General features: G+C 31.2%; 4 protein-coding genes across 14 annotated transcripts in view; all 4 read left to right on the top strand.

The window, feature by feature from the left end:
* LOC122529368 (probable cytochrome P450 6a14) overlaps positions 1 to 5,520 on the top strand; it is an 8,589-nt gene extending 3,069 nt beyond the window's left edge. For 2 of the 3 annotated variants that reach the window (XM_043655432.1, XM_043655431.1), the window contains exons 2-6: positions 322 to 683; positions 1,896 to 2,421; positions 3,414 to 3,635; positions 3,711 to 3,962; positions 4,613 to 5,520. In XM_043655432.1, the coding sequence (XP_043511367.1) occupies positions 348 to 683; positions 1,896 to 2,421; positions 3,414 to 3,635; positions 3,711 to 3,962; positions 4,613 to 4,782 (1,506 nt within the window). In that variant the 5' untranslated portion in view covers positions 322 to 347 and the 3' untranslated portion in view covers positions 4,783 to 5,520. The remainder of the gene's footprint in view (positions 1 to 321; positions 684 to 1,895; positions 2,422 to 3,413; positions 3,636 to 3,710; positions 3,963 to 4,612) is intronic. The other variant, XM_043655433.1, reaches the window with a different exon arrangement.
* Positions 5,464 to 12,541, top strand: LOC122529369 (probable cytochrome P450 6a14). 4 transcript variants are annotated; one of them, XM_043655435.1, is made up of 7 exons: positions 5,490 to 5,553; positions 5,982 to 6,007; positions 8,170 to 8,506; positions 9,225 to 9,750; positions 10,146 to 10,367; positions 11,127 to 11,378; positions 11,913 to 12,541. In XM_043655435.1, the coding sequence occupies exons 3-7, from the start codon at positions 8,174 to 8,176 to the stop codon at positions 12,080 to 12,082; spliced, it is 1,503 nt and encodes a 500-aa protein (XP_043511370.1). In that variant the 5' UTR covers positions 5,490 to 5,553; positions 5,982 to 6,007; positions 8,170 to 8,173; the 3' UTR covers positions 12,083 to 12,541. The 4 variants fall into 4 exon arrangements, with proteins under 4 accessions (XP_043511372.1, XP_043511369.1, XP_043511373.1 ...); XM_043655437.1 differs by lacking the exon at positions 5,982 to 6,007 and having other exon boundaries at positions 5,464 to 5,563; positions 8,166 to 8,509; positions 9,228 to 9,750; XM_043655434.1 differs by lacking the exon at positions 5,982 to 6,007 and having other exon boundaries at positions 5,465 to 5,563; positions 8,166 to 8,506.
* A 241-nt stretch (positions 12,542 to 12,782) lies between these two features.
* LOC122529366 (probable cytochrome P450 6a13) overlaps positions 12,783 to 27,124 on the top strand; it is a 15,400-nt gene continuing 1,058 nt past the window's right edge. The window contains exons 1-5 of one of the 6 annotated variants that reach the window (XM_043655425.1): positions 22,443 to 22,523; positions 24,349 to 24,684; positions 25,143 to 25,665; positions 26,347 to 26,568; positions 26,844 to 27,095. In XM_043655425.1, the coding sequence (XP_043511360.1) occupies positions 24,352 to 24,684; positions 25,143 to 25,665; positions 26,347 to 26,568; positions 26,844 to 27,095 (1,330 nt within the window). In that variant the 5' untranslated portion in view covers positions 22,443 to 22,523; positions 24,349 to 24,351. Of the gene's footprint in view, positions 12,789 to 22,442; positions 22,524 to 22,808; positions 22,842 to 23,665; positions 23,771 to 24,065; positions 24,070 to 24,348; positions 24,685 to 25,142; positions 25,666 to 26,346; positions 26,569 to 26,843; positions 27,122 to 27,124 lie in introns of those variants that run through there. The other 5 variants (XM_043655422.1, XM_043655423.1, XM_043655424.1 and 2 more) reach the window with 5 other exon arrangements.
* LOC122529365 (probable cytochrome P450 6a13) lies at positions 14,711 to 20,372 on the top strand. Its single transcript, XM_043655421.1, has 6 exons — positions 14,711 to 14,814; positions 15,139 to 15,482; positions 17,464 to 17,989; positions 18,542 to 18,760; positions 19,500 to 19,751; positions 20,117 to 20,372. The coding sequence occupies exons 1-6, from the start codon at positions 14,727 to 14,729 to the stop codon at positions 20,284 to 20,286; spliced, it is 1,599 nt and encodes a 532-aa protein (XP_043511356.1). The 5' UTR covers positions 14,711 to 14,726; the 3' UTR covers positions 20,287 to 20,372.

The raw sequence follows: 27,124 nt of genomic DNA, 5'->3' as shown, positions 1-27,124 counted from the left end.
AAAAAAAAAAAAAAAAAAAAAAAAAAAAAAAAAAAAAAAAAAAAAAAAAAAAAAAAAAAAAATATTAACCTGCGTATGTCGAAAAATCATTTTAGTTTAGGAAATATTTTGATTAGATTTTATAAAATTTATACATGACAGATAGGAACACTTCCTCGCCTTTTGTACTGCAAAATAGAGGTCAAAATACTCCCCAAATTAATTATCTTTCCACATTACATAAGTTCTTATTCTCTTTTCATAGAGAATACCGAGCTTCGTGTACGATTCTATTTAAGATAAAAAAAAAAAAAAGTTGCATCTGAAATTTCCTTCTTGCAGAACACTAGAATAACACAACAATAAAAATGGCAACAACGTTGGAAATACTAAGCTACGTGGTAGCGTTGCTCGTTGCGCTGTATTATTATTTCACGGCGAAGTTCAACTTCTGGAGGGATCGATCGGTCCCAGGACCGAAGCCAATACCAGTGTTTGGAAATATCTTCTGGCCGATGATCGGCAAACAGCCGCTCGCGGAGTTTTTGACGAACCTCTACCGTGAATACAAAAACGAGCCTCTCGTCGGGATATTCGTACGAAGAACGCCTTATCTCGTTGTGCAAGATCCGGACTTCATTAAAGACGTTCTTATCAAGGATTTCCCAACATTCGCGAATCGCGGATTTTTGTTAAACGAAGTGGTAAGTTGACCTTGCGTTTCAATGTCGTGTGTCGATGCTTATGATAATAAAAAATCACGTTTATATAGCAGTTGAATTTATCTTCAAGTGAAATAAAAAATATTTTTAAAAAGCCGAGGCTCGTCTCGATTTTTTTGTTGAAAAAAAGATCTTTCGAAAACTCGTGGCTTGCTCAAAATTGAGTAACCTTTCTGATCTTTGGGAGTGTTTGAAAAATGGCGAGAATTATGTGGGACATATTGTGTGTATATATATAATGTGTTATATATGATACAGTGTATATTATTATATGACACATTATAATTATAATATACATCTGTAATATAATATTACGTATTGTAACATTTTACGGTATAATGTAACTATAATATTGTACAATATTATCATATTATTATATATATTACATACGATATACAATTATAATTTTTTGTATTATTTATAATAACATAATTGCAAATCATTATAATTAGACAGATAATTAATATAATATAATCAATATAATTACATTGTATTAGAACAGAGTTAAATATAACATAATGATACAGTGTATATTATTACATAACACATTATGATCGTAATATACATCATTAAGATATTACATATTGTAACATTTTACGGTATAATGTAACTATAATATTGTACAATATTATCATATTATATATATTACATATGATTTATAATTTATAATTTGTTGCATTATTTATAATAACAAATTATAATTTTTTATAAATATATTAATATAATTTTTTATAAATTTTTTATAATAACATAGATTATAATTTTTTTAATATTTTATGATCAATTATAATTTTTTGTATTATTTCTAATAACATAATTATAAATCATTATATAATTTATATAATATTATAATTATATAATTTATATAATATTATAATTATAATCAACGTATAATTAATATAATATAATCAATATAATTACATTACAATATGACAGAGTTAAATATAATATTATTATATATAATACAATTATAATTATATAATAAATTATATTATATATATTACAATATTATAAATACAATTGTATAATAAATTATATTATTATATATATATTACAATATTATAAATACAATTATGTAATAAATTAAATTATATTATATACTATAAGATTATAAATACAATTATATAAGTAATATCGCACTATCTTCAGCAACAGTGACATTCTAAATGACAAAATTTCGTTCGATGACCATAGGCAGAGCCATTGTCGCAGCATCTGTTCTCACTGGAAGCAAAAAGATGGAGGCCATTGAGGTCGCAACTCTCACCGGTGTTCACATCCGGCAAGCTCAAAGGAATCTTCACCCTGATTCTCGACTGCGCCGAACACTTAGAGAGCCATTTGGGCAAACTGGTGAACAAAGCGCAGCCGATCGAGGTTCGTGAACTAGCGGCCATGTACACCACCGACGTGATCGGCAGCTGTGTCTTTGGAATCGAGATGAAATCATTGTCGGACGAGGAGAGCGAGTTTCGCCGAATGGGCAGAGAGATCTTCGCCACCCATTGGAAAGCGTTACTGAAGTTCAGGATGAAAGAATGCGCGAGTACGCTGTACGATTTACTCGGCTACGTCCTTCCGGCGGACGAGGTGAACGAGTTCTTCAGGAAGATCACTATCGAGACGCTGACGTACAGGAAGGAGCACAATATCGTCAGGCCTGATTTTATGAACACGCTGCTGGAGCTTCGGAACAATCCCGAGAGAGTGAAGGACATTAGTAGGTTTTCGTTCTATCTGTGAGATCAACCCTTGTGGTGGCTTGTGAAGATCTTCTAATTAATAATCGTATCATGTTATTATTGAGAGATTTACGTTAATTCCTCAATATCTTGTGTTTTCAATGTACGAAGTTCCATTTTCATTTGTCAATTTGCTGGAAATTAAATTCCAAAAGCTACGAAAGTGAAATTGAGAGAGGGCAATATGATTCGCGGACCATAACGAGTGACCGAACCGTATATATACAATATAATTCGTCGCTTTCTTCTTCCTTCGAACTGAATAGATATTATTGAAAAGTAATCAACTTATTATTTGCTTTGCCTGGGTTACATTTAAATATACTTAAAACTGAGAAAATTGGGGCAAAAAAAATTTCCAGCGCAAGAGGTTAAGGGTTGATTAGAATCTTGAAAGTAGAACCTTCGTTTACTAGAGAAAAAGATTACTAGATTATTTAATATCGTTAATATTTCAAGGAATTTAGTATTTCGTGTTTCGTATTTAAGTATCACGAATATTTTAATGTCCGTCGTATTTATTATTTTATCTCGTTTACAAAGAAGAAATTATAGGTACGTTCGATCGTCGTGTTTTAAATAATTTACTATTTCATTAGTAAATTGTAGCTATACTTATTATTATTAAGTAATTTATTATTCTATTTAATATTTCAACAGGACGAGTATTTTATAACGTCAGATTGTAAGTTAATTACATAAATTCGACAAATTTTAACATTTGCATCACTAAACAATAAATAGTCATTCATTTAACAACAAATAAACATTTGAGACAGGAAATATCATAGGAATAATTTCTTTTGTTAAATTGTTTTTCTTCTTTTGCACGCTGTTCACGAATTCGAAACCTTCTTTCGCTTCTTTCAAGAAATTCACTTCTGAAGCAGCTGAAATTCTTTATCATCTTTGAAAAATCCGATTCAATAAATAAATTCAACTATTGCCTGTATATCGATTTTCCTTTCAGAGTTAAACGACACGTTACTAGCCGCACAAGCGTACGTCTTCTTCGCGGCAGGTTTCGAGACCTCGTCCACCACCATCGCCAATGCTCTGTACGAATTGGCGCTGAACGAAGAGGTACAGAAGAAACTGCGCGAGGAGATCAAGGTGTTCGATCAGAAAACCGACGGCCAATGGAGATACGAGACTATAAAGGAGATGACCTATCTGGACAAAGTATTTAAAGGTTCGACCATGCAGAAGAATCGACACTTTTTCACTCTGCGACACTTTCCCCTCTTTTTTCTTCTCCTACTTCTAGAGACACTGAGGAAATATCCACCTCTGGCATTCTTGTTCAGAGAAACAACGAATGATTACACGTTCCAGTCCACGAAAGTGTCGTTACCGAAAGGCTCGAGAGTGTGGATACCGATATTCTCTATTCAAAGGGATCCAGATATCTATCCAGACCCGGAGAAGTTCGATCCTGAGAGGTTCTCGGAAGAGGCAGTAAAGGCGAGGAACCCCATGCACTATTTACCATTCGGCGACGGTCCAAGAAACTGCATTGGTACAATCATCGTATGATTCTGTTATACATTTATGTGATAATTTCGCTGAGACTTTTGTCGACGTTTTAACTCTCGTAGTTTTTCAATCATTTTTCTAACCTTTACAACTATACAGCCCTTTTTTAACCCTTACTTTTCGAAATTAATTTGTCAAATCTTTTGGTGCGAGATATCGAGTGGCAAAGAATTAATATCTACAACGAAAAAATAAATAGTTGAATTCTGGGAACTATTTCACTGACGATAAATAGACAACTTGAACATGAAAACCTACTCTCACGTGTATATTACCGCCATGTCAATTTATATTACGTTGCGAGTCAATTTCATATACTTAGTTTCCCTAGTTTTATCTGACGTTGTGATCTGTCGTTCTGGATTTGTCGCAGTTACGTTATTAAAAATATAAACAGTTAAACAAAATTACGTCATTTGAAATATAAACGGCCTGCATCTTCGCGAAAGTGGTTCATTGAATGACATAATAATATATTATTATATAAATAAATTATACCAAATTATTATGTTATAATAATATTTATATTATTGTATAAATAAATTATAATATTATTTATATAATAATATTATTATTAACTTTACAATTAATACAAGTCACCCACATCGTCTACATTGGTTTCTGTGATTTCAGGTGCACGTTTCGCGATTTACCAGACGAAGATTGGATTGATAAGGATCCTGCGCAATTACCAGGTGCAGGTTTGCGAGACGACACCGATTCCGTACGTGTTGGAACCAGTTGCGTTTATATTGTGCCCGAAAGAGAGATTGTACTTAAAGATAGTCAAAAACGAAATTTAATTCGTTGATTCGTTGCGTTAAAATGCAATCTCTTTTATTAATTTGTAATCAAAATTTTTTTCTTTTTTTTTTAAGTTAGGAATAAGAGGAGAAATTTCAATGATTTCACTCACTGTTACAAATACATGTAAATATATATAAAATATATATAAAATTTCTGTGGAGAATTATAAATTGGTCATTTAGACCATTTTGTTATTTTTAGCGTTAAGATTATATTGGTGCTTATATTTATATGTTGGTGGTTATATTTATATGTTTTAGTAAAAATCAAACGAGTCCCTAAGAATACACAACTGTTACAAATATATAAAATGTCCATGGAAAGTTATATATTATCTATGGTCAATTTATATTATAATTATTTATTTATATTATAATTTATATTATAATTATTATATTTTCAATTTATATTATAATTATTATATTTTCCATAGGAATTTTATACATTTGCTAGTCGGTACCAAAATCAATGATGTTAATTAAGTGTAAGAAACTTGTATCTGAACCCAACGGATCAATCAAATCCGTATTCATTTCATGAGAAATTTCAGTTCAGCTCTCCACTGACCAAAACTGTCAAATCATTGCGTTACGATATCGCTATCATTCCAATCTGTCCGATCTAGAAATGGTCACGTGTTTTCCATGGACTTGCCGGAGGCGATTAGAATAACACAAAATAAAAATGTCACGTCGCTTGCAGTTAGTCTCAGTTGGCATTCAAACACGACATATGTGGCAGACAATCTTCGTTCGTGATTAAGATAAAAAGTTGCGAGTACGTATGAGAGAAAATTACGTTTGATACAATATGGGACAAGTGATTTAATTCTTTAGAATTTCTAACGTTTCACGTTATGTACGATCCAGAATGTATGTGTGATCTGAGGAAGAAATTGCGTGAAATTCGACGATTGTCGAGAAATTTTCACGAGTTTTATCCCCATATCGAATCCGTTTTTGGTGGTGATCATAAATTAGAAACGTCGGTTCGACCTTCAAATGATATTCAAGTCAAACTCTCAATGCATACTTTGATTTAAAAACTTCGAGTATCGCTACAGAAATGAATCTTCCTCGTATCTTTTCTAAAGTGTTTTGCTTTTGGGATATCATCTCGAGTCTAGTAACTATTCTGCGAGTGTTGAATAAATTTTACTGCAAATCGTTTATGGCATTAGCAGAGTGTTGGCACCTACTTCTTTGTTTAAAATTTGATATACGAAATCTGTAAAAGTCGCCATACAAATGTGTAATAAATTATTCCCGTGTGTAGAGACTTTTGCTTTTACTTTTTGGTAATATTTTTCGATCTGCTAAAAACGGATGAGATATTGATATTGAGTGCGTCGAAACCAGTAAAATGGCATGAAACGTGTCCAAAAGTTCAGCAGATAACTGATAAGTTGTAACAGAAATTTTTTACATATTTATAAATTCGAACATAAAACAGAAATAGACTGCGTACTTTTGGACAATTTCTACTATTTTTGTAATACTTTGTGATATTTTTATGAAGANTAGTTATAGTCACAGTTAGAGAATTTTTTACGATCGCGAACATAAAACAGAAATAGACTGCGTAATTTTGGAGAATTTCTACTATTTTTGTAATACTTTGTGATATTTTTATGAAGATTATTAAAAAAAAATGGGACTCGGAAAATTATTTGATATATTATTATCAAATTATTATATTTGATATATTATCATTAAATTATTTTAATAATTATTAGGTACCATATTGAATAACAAATGTACGAATATCTGTGAACTATTAGTTATAGTCACAGTTAGAGAATCCAATTATAGGTACAGTTAGGATCACAGTTGCAGAAACAGTTAGACGTAATATCGGGAATTATCGAGCAAATTGCATCAGCAAAAATTCATTCAGATGTAAAAATGAGGTAAAAAGACGAAAACGAAAGATGCAATAGTACATTTTTGAGAAATATTTTTATTCTTGTTTGCTGGATCAAGTATCAACTCTTATCGCTGTAGTACTTGTATTGGCCGCGATAATATGTGCACGTATTACAGTAGTGAAATACTGCCCTGTTTGATAACCCAAGACTGCAGAAAATAGAATTTACCAGTCATCGATATTCGATAAAGAATTGGGTCGTTAGATGTAATAATTTGTCACACAGTTAAATTACCAACACTAGATTACCAACAAAAATCTGATTTTATTTGGTATTTTACAATCTCTACGAACAAAGGTTAGCAATGAATAGATTTTTTTACGCACATCACAGAAGAATGAGTGTAACAAGAAACTTGTTACGAAACGAACGCGAGAAATGTGACGACAATATTCAGATGCCAATTGAAATTGCAATAGAAAATGTCGAAGGCAGTGAATTAAGAGAATGATCCTTAATATAAGACACTTGAGTAAATAGTAAAATAAATTTTATTTCTGTTACTAGAAGCGAAGATTTATGAAATAGAAAATGCAAAACAAACAGATACATATTACGTTTTAGAATTTATTTATCATTTCATTGCCTTCGTTGCTTTCTAAACGCAACTGAACGAATGGTTTGAAATAAACATTTTCTCTGTTAATTTTTAACGATGTGCTTTCCATCCTTTAAAAGAATAATAGTGCATTTATAACTGCGAAATATAATACAGTATTATATATATGTGTGTATTACAGTATTATATATACGTATTATATACAATATATTATATTATATTACTGTATACAATAATATAATATTATAGTATAGTATAGTATAATATTATAGTGTACTATAGTATAGTATAGTACAATATTATAGTATACTATAGTATAGTACGGTATAATATTAGTATAGTATAGTGTAGTATAATATTATATATATATATATATTACAGTATTATATATTTTATGTACAAGTAATGGTATCACAAATGTGCATATAGAACATATTATGTTCTGATAAGAAATAAATGACGCATCATACCAATAAAATAAATTTATAAATAAACTTTAAATAAATTTTTAAATAAGATAAATTGTACCATAATAAGATGAATACTACTAGTACTAAAATAAGATAAATAATACTTCTCAACCGATATTACCTTCGTTGTAAATATCAAACTATTTGATTCGTCGTTTAAAAATTTGTATACACCTTGAAAAATAGAGAGACAAGTTTCATGATGCACGTTTCGGAGTATGATCGTTCATTGTTTTTACAGAACTCCTATGAGACTAGATAGAATTTATTATTCAATTATCAAGATTTTACAATATTTACAAAGACCTACGCATAATATTTTTGTCCGATGGCGTTCAATATGTTTTTTAAGAATTTTGCATTGTTCGAACAATGCACGTGTTGTTAATACAAGAACTAATCGTTGAAATTTGATTTTTATAGAAAGTCTGATGGATTACTTTCAACTTGTCTGCGCCATTGGCGCGGTGCTTTTGGCACTCTACTACTACTACACTTCGACCTTTGACTACTGGAAGATTCGCAACATAGTCGGACCACGACCCACTGTACTGGTTGGCAATTTGGGCGAGATTCTCTTGAGAAAGATGTCGATAAGCGATAAATTGAAACAGATGTATAACGAATATAAGAACGAGCCAGTGTTCGGAATGTTCGAGGGAATGAAACCTGTTCTCGTTATTAACGATCTGGACTTGATCAAAGACGTTCTCATCAAGGACTTCTCTCTGTTCGTTGACCGAGGATTTCCCATGCATCCAAAGGTATATTGCAACTACTTTAGTTTAAGTTGCAATTTTTATATAATTGTTCGACACGTGATGTTCGAAATTTGCGAACGTTAGAGATTATAGAAAAATATAACTCTCTAATTAATTATAAGAATTATTTTAACATGGTTGGATCTACTACTGATCTAAGTTTCAACGTCATAAAAATTAAGATTATACAAATAATAATGTAATAATTGATACAACGAAAAGATAAAACGTCTGATTATGGTTCGGGACGCGTGGATGCAGTGTTTTTGTATTTCAAATAATGTTAACAATGTTAATTTGATTATTTGATTATTTAGGCTCACACTGATGCTGGAACTATGATAAATCAAATGTTAGTGCAGTTTGATCCAGAACCATACATGCGAGCGTCCGTAATGTTAAATGATTAAGATACTTTCTTCGTCATTTTCCCTGAAACTCAAGGACAAGTTTTTCTTTCCACCCCGTAGCTATCTATATGCGACAAAATAACTTTTACAAAAAAACTTATAACTTTTTATAAAAAAAAAAATTTGTGTTAAATTAACGCAAAAAAAATGGACGAGAGGTACAAGAAAAATCTCTAATCCTTCACTCGTAATCGTAAAACATTTCACATTTCAACCTTCAATTCGCGAATTTCCAACCCACCAGTTCTAAATTTACTTGGACTTCAGAGACTATTCTGAAATTCACAAGAGGAAAATTTCTCGTTTTCAAGGCGGAACCGTTGAGTGAGCATCTGTTCGCCCTGGAGGAAGAAAGGTGGCGGCCAATGAGAACGAAACTCTCCCCGATATTCACGTCGGGCAAGCTGAAGGAGATGGTCCTCCTGATGCTCGAGTGCTCGAAGAATCTGGAGAGATACGTCGAGAAAGTGGCGCGAGCTGGCAAGCCGGTCGAGTGCCGTGATCTCGCCGCGAAATTCACGACCGACGTGATCGGCAGCTGCGCGTTTGGCATCAACATGAACGCGATCGAGGACGAGAGAAGCGAGTTCCGCGAGATTGGCAAGAAATTGTTCGAGCAGACACCGCGGATGCAGGCGCGAGACTTATGCAGGCAATTCCTGCCAAATTTCTACAACTTGTTCGGCAGTTTTCTGCAACCACCGGGCGTCGATCAGTTCCTGACAGACGTGATCACCGACACGATCAAATACCGAAAAGAGAACAACATTGCCAGGCCTGATTTCGTCAATGCGCTGATGGAAATTCAAGATCATCCGGAGAAGTTGGAAAATATAAGTGGGTATTATATTGGCGTTACGATGACAAAATTAAATTTCGTTTGAAATCGTTTCACTGGGCATTCGAGTTTTTATTAATAATTAATATTAATTATGCTTGAGCAGAGGCTTCATGCTTTAAAATAAGCCCAGGTTCATAGGTACGATCTTTTCTTTTACGAAATCACAACAGTTTAAATGTTTAATGGGAGATCGCTAAATTCAATGGGGTTTGTCGACGATCTCGTGGATGAAACAGGTGCAACGTTTCATTCTTAGCTTACTGTGAAAGTAAATAAATTTCTGTTAAATAATTTTCTGGAACATGTTTCCAATCTTTCGTTTCGATAAATAATCGTCTGATCAGATAGAACAGTGACACCGAATTAACTCTCGAATTCCGCCCTTTCACAGAGTTGACACCTTCGTTCATCGCCGCGCAAGCGTTCGTCTTCTTCACAGCTGGGTTCGAAACCTCGTCGACGACGATGTCTCACGCTCTCTACGAGCTGGCGCAGAATCAGGACGTACAAGACAAACTGCGTAAAGAAATCCGAGAAATTTACGAGAAACATGGTGGAGAGATAACGTACGATACACTCAAGGAGATGAAGTATCTGGAGAAGGTCTTCAAAGGTGTGTCGAGACACTGAAAAAGAGTTTTAATTACAGAGCTCTCGATTTCCGTGAATTTGTTTACTTACATGTTACATCAGAGTCAATTACATAACTTGGTATCTGTTGTGCTGTTTCGAAGATAAGCACAGTTTTGTTAACGAAAATTGTTTGGTGTAAAAGTACGATATGGAACGATATGATATTTTTTTAAATGGAAGGACATTTAAAATCACCTGCATTTTTCTCACATGGAATGATGGATATATATTTAAAATTCTACGTATGTCAAAAAAAAAAAAAAAAAAACTATTAGTCTAAAAGGTATTTTAACTTCAATTTTATAAAATCTGCGCATGAAAGAGCACTGTTGTCCCTGCGTTCTTTCGTACGATAGATTTTACAAAATTAAGATTAAAATACCTCATAAGTTAATAGTTTTTCGATAACACGTAGATTCGTACTTTTTTCTTTTCTAATAAAAAAGCAAAAGAGAAAAAATGCAGCATTTCATTTAAAAAAATTTGAAAAAAGATCCACCCAGCTACAAAAAAGAAACTATTGCTGTCGTGTTATGGCTCCCATTGTGACTAAACTTAAATTTTTATCAACAAAGTCCTTTTGTATCTTCAAAAAACAAAGCTGATCAAATTACGTACGACATAACACGTAATATGTTAATATGCGCTACATCAACTGACTTTACTTCATTGCACATGCATGGATTCAATTCATTAATGATTCTCACAAATATGTTCAATTTAATTTACCCATTCGCAGAGGTCCTAAGGATGTATCCATTATTATCAATGTTAACCAGAGAGGTATCGGAGAATTACACGTTCAAAGGCACAAAGATCACCATAGAAAAGGGGATGACAGTGTGGATACCAGTTTATGGAATTCAAAGGGATCCGAATATTTATCCAGACCCGGACAAATTCGATCCCGAGAGATTTAACGAGGACGCTATCGCTTCTAGACACCCTATGAGTTTTCTGTCTTTTGGTAATGGGCCAAGAAACTGCATTGGTACGTTAACGAAATATTAGATTTCCATTTGTGGAACATTGGTAGACGCAACGAGTGCACCCAATAAGTAAAAATTTGTGAAACATTTAAAAATAGATATATATATATATATATATATATATATATATATATATATTTATTTGTTATTATTAAGATAAATTCTTAAGGCACAATTCTTCATCTGGATTACATTTCTTGAAGAATGAATTTTTCTAAATATTCGTGATTACAAATCAATATCCTAAGCTACTAAATTGATATCAAATAATCATTAAAAGTCAAATAACTATTGTGATTTAAGTGATTAATTGAATCAATTGAGTAATTAACGAAAGTTTTACATAAAATTACAAGGAAGCATTGTTTAATTCAGTTATCAACATATTTTGGTATGCTGTCCATCGTACATTTCCGTTTAAACACTAAATTCTCTGTCCTTGATATATAAAATTGGGAATTAGGTTAATATTTTTGATTTTAAATTTCTTGCCAGAGAGCAAATAAACATGTAATTGTTGTAATAATAATTTTCAGGTGCCCGTTTCGCGTATTCCCAAAGCAAGATTGGACTAGCAACGATTCTTCGTAATTACAAAGTCGATGTTTGCGAGAAAACTAAGATTCCATATGAAAGTGATCCGTACCTATTTTTGTTGACACCGAGAGATGGTGTGCACTTGAAAATAACCAAAGTGGAAAATTAACAAAACTAACTAATTTTATCAATGATCTTTTCTCCAATGTCGTACTAATTTCATTCGTGAATCTTTGATGGAATCTTTGGATGGAAAATTTGACAATTACAAAGGCTATGAACACTTCAAATTTCGATCTCATCATAGTCCATAAAATTTGTATAAATTATGTGTGTAGATATATTATTATTATTGCATATATTATCACGTTAATATATATATTATTTTGCGTTAAAATGTTACTGTAAACAGAATAAATGTATTAAAATTAGAAAATAAAAGCATTCGAGAAAATTGTATCAATGTTCTGATGATTACTTTGTTCGAAATGGGAAACGTAATTTATGAACTGTAAAACTAACAGAAACAAAAATTTGAAACGCTCGTCAATTTTGAATAATACATGGAATGGAAATAAACCATTAGATCAGTGATTTTACTTTTCAATCACTGTAATTTACTTCACTATAATTTCGTATTTATCGCCAGTATTGTATTTAAAATTCAACATTGAAATCATTTGAATATAAAATACTGTTGCATTTGTTTGAGATATATAATGTGGAAAAATAGAATTACAATTACGTAAATATTACGTAAACGATTTCAATGTTTTTAAATGATATCGAACACTTTGCATTTGATGGAAAACTATTTGCCAGAGGTAGTATAATAATTTTTATAATTTTATACGGATATCGCTATTAATGAAAATGTAAATTGTAAAATGCGACAATTAACACGTTGGCAAGCACTGAAGGTTGATTAATCACGTTTGTTCCAAGCATATTTTGTCTAAAGTTTTCAATTAATATTTCAGAAATTAATAGAGAACCGCAAGTTTTATATTCGAGGTTTTTCGAACTCCATCCCTTTTCAAAATTTCGTTTCTTTCTGACTGAATGAGTCAGCTTGTCTCTGAAGAGCAATTATCTTAATCTGACAATGATAAGTTTTATTAGACACACAGGTAAACAGGATGACTCTCGGGAAATATTATTTCTAGATAAATTACAGATAAATTACTAAAACTGTCTCATCACGAAATGATACAGCATGTTTCACGTATGTATGTATGTATGTATGTATGTGATTGTTCAATTCCAAATAATAGCAACATGTGAGATTCACGAGGCACACTCATTGTCAGATGTAATGTAATTTGTCCGATTCAAACTTATCTTTTTTTATCTACTTATTTGAGTGCCAATCTAATGGTTATTTTGATAATTGAGCATCTGCTTCGAATTTTCTATTCCCTCCATCTTCTCAATAATTTTATTATCGAAATTTCCTTCGTCTTTCGTTTTCTCAGTTTAATAACTAACAACATCCAATTCTCATGTTTCTGACATTTATTTTCGTTCATTTTCGAACATTTTCTCGTACAGCAATCTTTGAACATTCGTAAAGTTATTAGACTTAGCGTTTTATCATATTTAGAAGTAATTTACGGCAGATATTTTAGTCGTTAGAGAACTAAGTTTTTGCTAGTTTTGTTAATGAAAGTTTAAAACTAGGTCATCTGTTCCGACTTAATAAGTCTGCAAGTCGATAAATAAAAAAATTTGTTTTTAAAATTCTTCCAACAAATATTTTAAACTCTCTTATAACACAATTCTATACTCTACCCTATATTCTTATAATATGAATCTATCTTCTATTTTTTCAAATCTCTTGTAATATAATTCTATATCACTTATATAATTTTTTTAGGATTCTATCTATATAATTATAATTGTAGCGCACCTTCGTGTGAAATTATAATCTGCAATTATATATTATAATCCTAAAAAATTATATAAATGATATAGAATTATATTACAAGAGAATTTGAAAAAACAGAAGATAGAATTATATTATAAAAATATAAGACAGAATGTAGAATTATATTATAATCGTTTAAAAAATTACAAGCATATTATAATTATAATTATATTATAATTCTAAAAAATTATATAAATGATATAGAATTATATTACAAGAGATTTGAAAAAACAGAAGATAGAATTATATTTTAAAAATATAAGGCAGAATGTAGAATTATATTACAAGAGAGCAAAAATTTCTTGGAAGAGATTTATCAAAATCATTCCTCGATATTTACAATCGTTCAACAGATCGTACAACGCCTGACGTGTGTAAATACATGTATACATGTATGTATGTATGTATGTATAAGAACACTCTGCTGAACGTCGCAGTCTCGCGGCAATTTCAGTTGATCTCCGACATCAGACGAGATCTCATCTCGTGACTTCACGCTCCAACGATACTCGGAATACTATAATTCATTATCAATCCGGTACTTCGCACTAATAATAGACAATTCATTATTGATCCAGTTTAGAGCAAGTAAGTAACAGCTCCAATTTTCTATTCGAAAACGTTCTCGAGATTAACATCGCGAAATTGAAATTTGAAGTCGCAGTTGTAAAGTGCGCAAACCTGTTTGTCATTAAGCGCAATCTACACCAACCTAGATCAACTAAGAATAGAAAATACTCTTGCTGATAATGAAAAATGAATGTCGTTAAATTCTACATGGTTTTCTGACGTTTCACTGTGTAACGTGATGTTAGAAGGTTTCAACACTATATAGTTAGTGAAAGAATTGTTGAGTAATGTATCGTAAGGTGATAAATCGTGATAAATGCTAAATTGGCATAATTCCTATATTTTTGTGAAAGCAAATGACGTATTAACTAATCATAATTACAGTTCCGATAGTCATAGTCTCCGTAAGTAATTTTAGTGGTGTCATAAATGTGAGGTTAGGTGTGTCAATACTTCGCTGACCTTCTGTATCACGCTCTACTTGTTCAGAAGTGACCAAATATTTGCTGAAGATATAATCTTTCTGATAAAATTAAAGAAAACAAAATCACCAATAATTCTGATGAATTTTTTTAAATGAAATTTTTAATGAAATTAGAGAGAATAAAGTCACCAATGATACTCATTCACAATTTCGAAAAAAGAAACAGACCGTTTTCAAATACATTTCGAAAATGAAAAAAGGCGACAGGAATTGTCAGCGATAATTTTTGTTCACCCGAATTTAGCCAATTGCAACATGGATTACTACCAACTCCTGTTCGCCGTTGGTGCCATTTTTCTCGCCCTCTATTACTACTACACCTCGGTCTACAACTATTGGAAAAACCGTGGTATACCCGGGCCAAAACCATCGATGTTGACTGGAAACATTATGGGGCCCCTTACTCCGAAAACGTGCCTGGCCATAGCTGTGAAAAAGTGGTACGACGAGTTCAAAAACGAGCCATTCTTTGGAATATACGAAGGACAGACACCGGTGCTCGTGGTCAACGACCTTGAACTGGTCAGAGATGTGTTCATCAGGGACTTTTCCGTGTTCATGGACCGAGGAACTAAAATATTCGACGAGGTATGCCTTTACGATAAATTAAGTCACACATTTGCTTTGTGGCAAATTCACTCCGTATCGTGCGACTTTTTTTGAATTTACGTGTGCATAGTTTCATCTTGCTGATCGACACTTTTAGAGTATATAACTGTAGATTAGGCAAAGTTAGACTTGTAAGTGAAAGAATATTTATCGAGCCGAATAATTTTGTTTTAAAATTAGAAAATTTCATATTTCCACGACATTTGTTGTTTGTTCATCTATTGTTTATGTTTATAATCTAATTAAACATGCAAATATTAAGGAATGATGCAAATGAATAATATCTGTGTACTTCAATTAGTAAAATTGGTTTGTAATTTAATTACGATATATATAAATTAATGATTTATATATAATTTATATAATTTATATACATGTATTAATTATTGCAATTTTATAATTTAATCTATATATGTGTAAATTTATTTATTTATATAACATAAATCACTTAGAGTTCTGTTTTTTAATGTAAATAATTATTATTAACATCAAGGCTAGCATATAATCATCAATAATGTCTATCACCTTGGAAACTGCTTGCCAATTTGAGTAGTAGACCGAGATTAGAGAGTATACTATAATATACACTGCGTGATAGTATCTACCTTGTTGAATTTATAATAATTCATTCTCTGATATAAGAACAAAGTATCGCAGAAAAGAATCTCGAAACTTTGATCTTTGACAAAGAAAAGACTGCTAATGATAATTAAAAAATTATGCAGATGAGATTTTCAATCATATATAGTTGATGCAAATTTTTTCGAACATTTGTGATAAATCACGATGAAAAGGAAATAATATTGCAATAATAAATACGCAATTACTTAAAAAAAAAAATGTACACGTCGTTTATGCAATCAATCACTGATACAATCACAATCGAAAATGTTGTCATTTCACGATCAATTATATCAATCGTAATCTTTCGTTATTTTCCATTATTTTCCTCGTTCATTAATCAGTTGTTTATCATTTTATTAGTATCTTGATTTCGCATTAATCAGCGTTGCTTTATATTATACAATTTTTTCCGTTGTCGATCAAAATCAAAATTTCGGGAAATCAAATTTGCAAAGTCAAAAGTGCAATACAGGAAAACATATACTATAAACGAAAGAGAAAGTCTGTCGAGTTGGTTAATTTATTACAGTCCGATGAAAAATTTATGGAGAACAGAATTTTTTCTATCTGCGATGTTTTTCATTATTATCTTTTAATTAAACACATGATCTATCGATATTCAACGAGGTATTTTCAATCTTTTTTTAAAATTGGAGCGGCACGAAAGTTATTATATCGAAATAAATTATTCGACACGAAAATTATATATTGAAATAAATTAGTCGACATGAAAATTATTATATCGAAATAAATTATTCGGCACGAAAATTATATATTGAAATAAATTATTCGGCATGAAAATTATTATATCGAAATAAATTAGTTGACATGAAAATTATTATATCGAGATAAATTATTCGGCACGAAAGTTATTATATCGAAATAAATTATTCGACACGAAAATTATATATCGAAATAAATTAGTCAACATGAAAATTATTATATCGAAATAAATTATTCGGCACGAAAATTATATATTGAAATAAATTATTCGGCACGAAAATTATATATTGAAATAAATTAGTCGACATGAAAATTATTATATCGAAATAAATTATTCGGCACGAAAATTATATATCGAAATAAATTATTCGGCACGAAAATTATTATATCGAAATAAATTAGTTGACATGAAAATTATTATATCGAGATAAATTATTCGGCACGAAAATTATTATATTGAAATAAATTAGTCGACATGAAAATTATATATCGAAATAAATTAGTTAACGTGAAAATTATTCTATCGGAATAAATCATTCGGTACGAAAATTATTATATCGAAATAACTCGGAGGGCTAAAATCGAAATTTTGTTAATTTTACTAATCACGCAGATAGAGCCGCTAACGCAACACCTTGCCTTCTTGGAGCCAAAGAGATGGAAACCGTTGAGACCGAAACTGTCGCCGGTGTTCACGTCCGGCAAGATGAAAGAGATGTTTCCCCTAATCGCGGAATGCACGGGAAATTTGGAGAATCTTCTGGACAAAGTAGCGAACAGCGGGGAGCCAGTGGACTGTCGCGATATGACGGTGAAATTCACGATCGACGTGATCGGTAGCTGCGCGTTTGGGATCCACACGAATGCACTGGCGGACGAGAACAGTGAATTCCATGCGATGGGGACGAAAATGTTCAATCTGAGCTTGAAACAAATAGTTCGCGAGTCTTGCAAGCAGTATGCCCCGTCGTTGTTCAAAGTGATCGGCAGTTACCTCCGAACGAAGGAAATCGACGACTTTTTCATCAATCTGGTACGCAACACGATGAACTATAGAGAGGAGAACAACGTGTTTAGGCCAGACATAATTCACATGCTCATGGAACTGAAGAAACATCCAGAGAAAATAGAGAACATTGGTAAGTTCGCAGTTTGAAGCAAATGAAACAAGCAAATGATCGTGGAAAGCACATTAATCGCGGATTCGAATGACGAATGTTCGTGATCTACCATCTTACGGATAACAAATTTAAGTTTGGCAATCTGGTTCGTCACGATTAATTTTTTTTTTTTTACTTTCAGAGATACTTATTGAAGTCTCTGCTTTGATGTGCAATCATATATTGAACGGAATAATCCGGAATAATCAGTAGAAACGAAAATTCACTTTGAAGAAACTTAGAGTGGAAATCTTGACACTGAACACAGGTTTTTGTCTAAAAAATTTTGAATGATTCTAAAGAACTTAAGTAAAGCCGATCCTGTAGATCAAAGATCTAATACATTAATTATTGGCCGGTTTAAAAATCTGATTTAAAATTCTACGTTCATTTCGTCCAAAATTTTATTTACACCTCCGATTTACATTTAATTTCTACTAAATTCCTTCACACTCTGCGATATAAAGTGCCAGTATGTTTAATTTTGAGAATAGCAATAAAAAAAAAAACAAAAAATCGTGTGTTTTACAGAACTGACCGACTCACTGCTCACCGCGCAGGCGTTTGTGTTTTTCGTGGCTGGATTCCACACCTCCTCGTTGACGATGGGACACGCTCTGTACGAATTGGCGCAGCACCAGGACATACAGGACAAAGTACGACAAGAAATTAGAAATGTGCACAAGTCCGGTGGAACGTTGAATTACGAAAGTGTAAAAGAAATGAAATATCTGGAGAAGGTGTTCAATGGTGTGTACTAAACTTAGTTATTATCACGCTGCAGATTTTTACGACTGATTCATATTTTTGCGGATAGAAATGAGAAAATTGGCAATATTCGAATACTATTTTAAATATTTTTTTACATCTTACACGTTGTGCAATACTGCACAATTCTGTATATCTTGCAAATGCACAAAAATCCAATATTTTTGCATTTCAATTCTTTTTCTTTTCCTACGTAAAAATTCAATCCAAACGAACAGAACATTTATAATATGGTTGTGGACGTTGTCTTTTTCTTTCTTTTTATTTTACTAATTTATTTTGAGAAATTATTAAAATACGTGAGACACGAAATTTTATTAAAAGAACTATTAAATTGGTATGATACAATATTATATAGTATAATATTATAGTATAATAAATATTAGTATAATATTATGGTATAATAAATATTAGTATAATATTATATATAAAATATATTAAAAAAATATAAAAATATAAATTTTATATAAATATATATAAAATATTATATATAAAATAAAATATTAGTATAATATTATAGTGTAATAAATATTATATCATATAATACATAATATATACTAGCATAATTATAATATATAGTAATATAGTTATATAATATAAAAAACTACTAAAATTCAATTCTGAGATGAATTAACGTTTCGTTAAATCCGTGAAATGAAGCTGAATGGTGATTTAGTTTAATGGAATAAATATTCTCTGCTCTTTTTTTTTTTTTTCGCAGAAACGCTGAGAAAGTATCCAATAGTGCCAAGATTAACGAGAGTAGCAATGGAAGATTATACGTTTAAGGGTACAAAGCTTACTATATCAAAGGGAACAAAAGTACTGATACCGGTATATGGATTTCATTACGACTCAAATATATATCCAGATCCTGAGAAATTCGATCCAGAAAGATTCAACGAGGAAGCTGTTGCTGCGAGACATCCCATGACTCATCTACCTTTTGGCAGTGGGCCGAGAAACTGCATCGGTATGTTAACAAACTATTAAATTGTTTCGTAAACTGCTGCTCACATTTATCAAAAGAATATTGAAAATTAATTACTCAGTTAATTCTTTGCTAAAATCTATCAAAAGAGCATTAAAAATTAATTAACTATTTAATTCTTAATTAATTAAAGTTCTAACTATTTAATTATTTAATTAACTTAACTATTTAATTCGTAATTAATTAATTTAGAAGACGTATTTTATTTCCTCATTTAGAACTATTCTATATTATAATCAAATCAATATCTAATCAAGAAGAAAATTCGATCTGTTATCCAATATGTGAAAAAAAAAACTTCCTCCCGAAATATTAAAGACGAGTAATTTTTCTGCGATAATTTTCAGGTGCCCGTTTCGCACGCTATCAAAGTAAGGTTGGTCTCGCAACGATTCTTCGCAATCACAAAGTCGACGTTTGCGAGAAAACTATGATCCCTTACGAACTTGATCCGCGATCACCTATTTTGATACCGAAAAGAAGTATACATTTGAAATTAAGCAAAGTGGCGAATTGATATGATCACTTTCACCTAAAAAATCATACCTAATCACTATCGAGAAGGCTGTAATGTGCAAAATAAAATACTTTTAATTTCAGTAATCTAGAATAAATTACTATATTCACCTGTGATTCCATGATACTAGTTAACAGTTACGTTTCAAATGCTTTGAAAATGAATAATTTGAAATGTTGAATAACACCAATTTGTATAAAATGTTGACAATGTGTTGAGCTAATATTAATATAATAGTTTATGAGAACTCTTGAAATTGATAATAAAATTTTTAATTTAATTTTATTTGATTCTTTTTTTATTTTAATTCGATTTAATAAAAATCCATTGATATATTAAAATATCAAATCACTTTATACCATCACATTTTTTTAAAATAAAAATCTAATATTTATTTGAAATATTAAATTTCAAATTTTGCTCATGCTCCTTTTTTTCTACGATTGATTTATATATGATTGAGTAATATATATGTAATATTTTGCGTATATATTAAAACATGTCAAATATATTGAAAACGGAAGGTCAAAAAATAAGAAAAAGTTAAATAAAACTTTCACTTATGTATTTTACGAGATAGTGAATTATATAGCGAATTATTCACTTTGAACACTCCTGGTAACTCTAGTTTTAATTTTTGCGAAACATTATGTCGCAATAAAAGTGCAATGAAAGTAATTTTACAAGTTTTATAATACCATCTAGTTATCTGTATACGAGAAAAAATGTTAAACCTAAAAAGATAACTGGATAATAGCGTGCATTATCCACTTATCTTTTTAAGTTTAACATTTCTTCTCGTTAATGTCCATTTTACTTCAACACTAGAACTAACCGACTAAACTAAAGTATAAATATCTTGTATTAAAGAAGTAAAATGCAAAAGGTACGAAAATGTTTGTAATACGATACGAGCTATCACCTATACGCTTTGTCAAAATAAAATTCAAATTTTTTACGAGTGCTAAATATATAAAATTTCTATGAAAAATTGCGAATTAGCTTGGTCGCTTCGATCGTTCCGAAATACAATTGATGAATCTAACTTTACTGGTTATCACTAGATCAGTAGCAAAAAAAAAATTGTTTTCCTTTGAAATTATTCTATTTTCTAATCGTTTAGCGAGTTTATTGTTGCATTAAGAATTATTTTTAACATTACTCGCGATATCGATTATCATGATGCGTCAGCAAAAGATTGAACTGAGCCTGTTGATAATTTGTATCATAAACTCTACGATTACACTGGATAAGTCATGTGAAAAATTGAAAATTCATACATGAAATATCGGAGTAAACACTCATGTGAATGGCGAATAATTGTTACTTATGAGACACGAAGTCGATGTCGAGAAATTCAATTATCAATTAATCGGAATGACGCTTAAAATTTAAGTTTTTAATAATAAGATTAACCTACATTGTTAAACTTATCTTATCGTTAATATAAATGTCACGTAATTAACTGCATCGTCATTTCTCATCGAATTAAAGTTGAAGAAGCAATAAATAAGCAAAATAAATAAACAAGTAAAATACAAACTGAGAAGTAAATAAGAAGAATCTTGGATCTCTAGGTTTTTGAAGACCGGAGGATTTCAATTTACTCGCTTTTCAGTTTATCAAGACATTATTGAAATTTAATTTTTACTCGGGGATTTGTTTCATTCGTCAAATATTATATTTCGAGTATTTTATGTATTCCTTGCATTTTTGTTCCTATAAATCCATAAAAATTTTATTTATGAATGTACAAAAATTGTGAAAAAGTCATCTCGATTCAATTTGAACTTCAGAACTTCACTTCTATAACTATCGTTTCCTTGAAATTGAAACTTTTTGTGACCGATGCTTCATTCCAAGATTTAACAATAAAATGTGCAGCCTTCATTCTAAGATTTAATAATAAAATTTACAGCCTCAAGGACACCAGGAAAAATCAAAATTTCCCTTCTGAAAATTTAATAATAAAGATGATTTAATAATAATAAAGATTTAATAATAAAAAGAAGATTTAATAATAAAATGTGCCTCCGTGAATTTGACTCCGTGCGTAGAAGATTATACAGCCTCAAGGACACTGAAACTAACCTAAATCACTGTTACTGTCGCTCGTATAACGCTGTACAGTTAGTATCATTCTACGTTTTCTGTGAGTCACAATATTTTGTCGGATGGACAAAATCTATTGCAATTCGTACAAATGTAAAAAGATTTTATGTTGACAAGATTGTTGTGTAAATTTATGTTCATTGTGTATGCATGTAACAGTGATCCACTATCGGTTACGTAAATAGTAACTATATTTACGCAGTTTATATTTTGTTTGTATGTTCGTACGATAGCTAGGAGTTTTAATACTATTTTATGATTTTTGAAAGAAATTCTTTTCCTCGAAAGTTCTGATGTATCGCGTAAACAATTCTAAGAAATACGAAAATATACTTCGTCACGGAGGAATGATCGTGCTGATAATAAATCAATAAGCATCATCGTTTTTGTCACAGTGCTGTTACGCTCAAGTTTCAATTTCAATTATGTTAAAAACTATTATGGTAATTAAATAGACTGTGGATTTTTGTGCCAATTTTTTCTTTTTTTTTTTTGCAACATAATTAAACAAGTGGAAGCTGAATAAAAATTCGTTTCACTCCATATATATATGTATATAATAAATTTGAATGTTTAGTCATGTTTCGTATGACTTTGCACGCAAATATTTGTAATTTCCTATAAATGCAAGTAACGTTGGCAATCCAGTTTTATAATTTGAACGAGTGACTAGGTAAAATAATGATTTATTCAATAAATCTTTCTCACTCGTGTGTTTCATGAGACATGATTATGTAAGAAAAGAAAAACACGCAGTTGAATGTTAGTAATTAGTAATTACCATATAGTGTTACAAATATCAAGAAGGACGTTAAAATGTATCGGATAAAAATTTCTTTTTGTTTTGGGAAAAAGCTTTGTAAATACATGTATAATTATATTAAATGTGAATTTATGAAATGAATTTCTATTAAAATATCATATATACTGAAAAGAAACTTAAAAAAAAAAAAAATAGAGTACATATTTATACAGAATATAAATAAACAATCAAGCCGAATAATTTCGAAACAAAATTAGTTAGATTCTATTAATTACTTTCTCAATGATATGTTATTATATTGGAGTTTTTTTCATTGATAAAGTCAGACTGCTTTATGTAAATTCTCCAAAATCGTAAAATACGTATAATAAATTTTGTTCGACAAATATCTGATGAAATTTATCAATTACGATCATCATTCTCATGATGCTTATTTATTTAATATGAGTCAGACTTGTCCAACATATATCTATAAAACAACTTGCGTTCGACACTAGAACTTCAGTTGACTCCTGACGAGACACTGAATCTTCTAACTCTATTATGATTTTTAAAGCATTATAACTATTTATTTGAAGAGTGTGCAATATTATTGTGTATATCTCACAAGTGAGTAACAATCGAGTTAACGTTCCACGAGGATAAACTACAAAAATTTTCATGTCGCAATTTGTAATTTCTGCCGACTGCTGATAATCTTCCTTTTCAATATTAAACATAACCGTATGAAAAGACTAACCTTGCTTACCGATACTGTACCGAGAGTATATTAAAGTGTACAGATAATAAAATCGATAATAAAATTTCGTGATAAATGTATGTTGGCGAAAAATCGTAAAATCGAAGGTTACAAAATTGTTTCGTGTATACCAAATATTACGCAAGGTGAATTCTAAGATATCTCACAAGTGCATAAAAGTTCGCAGGCCATGAAAACAATTACAACCTAGTGCCATTCTTCGTTTCAACGAAGTAGTTTTTACACACTCACGTTTTGACCTTAAAACGACTAATTTTTTACAAGTAGTTTCTTTCAGATAACCGATTCGATTATTCGACATTGATAATATAATAATATCGAAACTTGTATAATGGTACAAGTTGCATGAAAATGATCAAGCTAGAAGAACGTCAGTAATACTAACAATAAACGATTTTTTAACTTGGTTTGAAATTTAATCTGTCAGAATATGGATTATTATCAACTTTTCTTCGCTATTGGCGCCGTGGTGCTGGCGATCTACTACTATTACACTTCGATCTACAACTATTGGAAGAATCGTGGCATACCGGGACCAATACCAGGCCCGTTTCTTGGAAACTTTTGGAACGTTATCACTAGAAAATACGCGACGGCTACACTTGTGAAAAATTGGTACAACGAATTCAAACATGAACCAGTTTTCGGAATATACGAGGGAACGAAACCGCTTCTCGTTATCAACGACCTGGAATTGGTTAAAGACGTTCTCATCAGGGACTTTTCCTTTTTTATGGACCGAGGGTTTCAAGTATTCGAAAAGGTATTTCCTATATTATTATTAATTCACGACGTAACTCTGACATTTGTGAATGCATGACGTGATTTATTTCTTTGCCAACTAAAATTTCGGAATCGTAATTGCAGAGTGCGAATTATCGTACGTGACATTTTCAAAAGTGAACAAAACAATGGTACGATAAATTCGATCTACAATTCTTCACATTAACAAACGCTTAAATATTCAAATATTAAATATTTAAACTGTTCCAAGTTCATAAAACAAACCTCGAAAATGTTATAAATTATAAATGTCGCAATTTATGAAATGTTATAGATGTTACAATGTATGAAAACGATGAAATGAACAATTCATTTCATTACTGAATTTATATGACGGATCGAAGCTAGTATATCGATACTAACAACAGTTTCTAAAAACTCGAAACGAGTGAGCAGACTTTATCAAAACTAAAATTCCTATAACAATTTAATATTTAGATAGAGCCGTTGGCACAACATCTGTTTCTTTTGGAATCTGAAAGATGGAGGCCACTAAGATCGAAACTATCACCAATATTTACATCTGGCAAGCTGAAAGAGATGTTTCCTCTTGTTCTGGAATGCGCGGGAAATTTAGAAAAGTTTCTAGACAAAGTAGCAGACAGTGGAGAGCCAGTGGATTGCCGTGAAATGTCTGCGAAATTCACGACCGACGTGATCGGGAGCTGCGCGTTTGGGATCAGCATGAACGCGCTTGAGGACGAAGACAGCGAATTTCGAAGAATGGGCAGACAAATTTTCACTGATTTCAAAGTACTGGCTCGGATCGTTTGTAGACAATTAGCACCATCTCTGATTAAAGTATTCGGCAGATGGCTTCAATCGACGGAGATTGACAATTTTTTCATCGGTATAGTGCACGACACGATGGAATACAGAGAAAAGAATAACGTTCGTAGGCCTGACATGATTAATATGCTTATGGAACTGAAGAACCATCCAGATAAAGTGAATAGTATTGGTGAGTAGGCAATTTAACTGTTCACTGATATTACTGAAAATAAAGTCGATAAAAAAGTGTAGAATTAAATCACCTAATTGTGGAATTTTTTACTTGATTCAATTCCATCATTATTGTCTGTCACGTACAAAATGAAATTAAATACGAAATACAAAATCTTAGTGATCCACTACAGTCGAGAGTCTAACAATGCTATTTGATATTATATTACTAAGGCAATCGAGACCATAGAAAGTGCTTGATTATTGCAAATAAAACGGGAACATTAGTTACAAATTCCTTCCAAGTTTCTCAGAAATAATATCACTCTAATTTCCATTCCCCAGATTCGATACATTTCATCCATTGTAAAATAACCTTATAATGATTACAATTGAAATCCTCAGTCAATCGCAATTGATAATTCTGTTATTCATGTTCTATCCTAATCGAAATTTTTCACACAACTGTATGCTCCTTCAGCGAGAACTTTAAATTAGGTCAAACTTACAAGAAAATCTGAAATTTGACATAATCTATTTTCTTATAATAAAATAGTTGATAAAACACCCATTAGTAGTATTTTCGAGTTTTAAATTGTCGTATAATTTAAATGTATTAGCTTGTGATGAATTATATGTTTCACGTGCAACGATCTAATACATTAATTACAGATTTGCAACAAAAATTTGTAATTTACAGAATTAACCGACACGTTGCTTGCTGCGCAAGCGTTTGTTTTCTTCATTGCTGGATTCGAAACCTCATCGTCGACGATGGGACATGCTCTATATGAGTTAGCACAGAACCAAGACGTCCAAGATAAACTACGACAAGAAATTAGAGACACGTATAAGAAAAACGGTGGAACATTGACATACGCAGATATCAAAGAAATGAAATATTTGGACAAGGTGTTCAAAGGTACGTACTTCAAATTATTACAATACATCTATTGTAACCTGTTAGATAAATGGAAGATGCTCCTGCTTACTTATAAGAGAGAATAAATTTGGCGTATAACGTGTAATTATAACTGAGTTTCTATAAAAATATATGAAATACAAAACTTAATTAAAAATAAACTTCATTGCAAAACAGAAGCATGTGTAAATGCTTGTTGTGAATTAATTCAATTCTGGCGAATTAAAGCTATGCCAATTTCTCTTGATGGAATAAATACTTCATTTCTTTCACAGAAACACTACGAAAGTATCCAATATTGACGATGTTGACTAGACGAGCAATGGAGAATTACACGTTCAAAGGAACAAAGATTACCATACCGAAAGGAATGAAAATATGGGTACCCGTGTACGGAATTCAGACTGATCCCGATATTTATCCCGAACCAGAAAAATTCGATCCGGAAAGGTTCGAGGACGATGCTGTTGCTGCTAGGCACCCTATGAGTTTTCTACCCTTTGGCGATGGACCAAGAAATTGCATTGGTATTCGAATAAAATAAATATATTATACA

Source organism: Frieseomelitta varia, unplaced genomic scaffold, assembly GCF_011392965.1.
Source record: "Frieseomelitta varia isolate USP_RPSP 00005682 unplaced genomic scaffold, Fvar_1.2 scaffold_285, whole genome shotgun sequence".
NCBI lineage: Eukaryota > Metazoa > Arthropoda > Insecta > Hymenoptera > Apidae > Frieseomelitta > Frieseomelitta varia.
Note: the sequence above shows the minus strand (reverse complement) of the source record. Positions and strands in the feature narration are given on the sequence as shown.

Excerpts from the sequence above, each read along its gene's own strand:
- LOC122529369 (XM_043655437.1), top strand. The coding sequence starts at position 8,174 with ATGGATTACTTTCAACTTGTCTGCGCCATTGGCGCGGTGCTTTTGGCA. Across the intron at positions 8,510-9,227 it reads TTCCCATGCATCCAAAGGTA|GAACCGTTGAGTGAGCATCT; the intron begins TATTGCAACTAC and ends GTTTTCAAGGCG. Across the intron at positions 11,379-11,912 it reads TGGGCCAAGAAACTGCATTG|GTGCCCGTTTCGCGTATTCC; the intron begins GTACGTTAACGA and ends AATAATTTTCAG.
- LOC122529365 (XM_043655421.1), top strand. The coding sequence starts at position 14,727 with ATGCTAAATTGGCATAATTCCTATATTTTTGTGAAAGCAAATGACGTA. Across the intron at positions 15,483-17,463 it reads GAACTAAAATATTCGACGAG|ATAGAGCCGCTAACGCAACA; the intron begins GTATGCCTTTAC and ends CTAATCACGCAG. Across the intron at positions 18,761-19,499 it reads TCTGGAGAAGGTGTTCAATG|AAACGCTGAGAAAGTATCCA; the intron begins GTGTGTACTAAA and ends TTTTTTTCGCAG.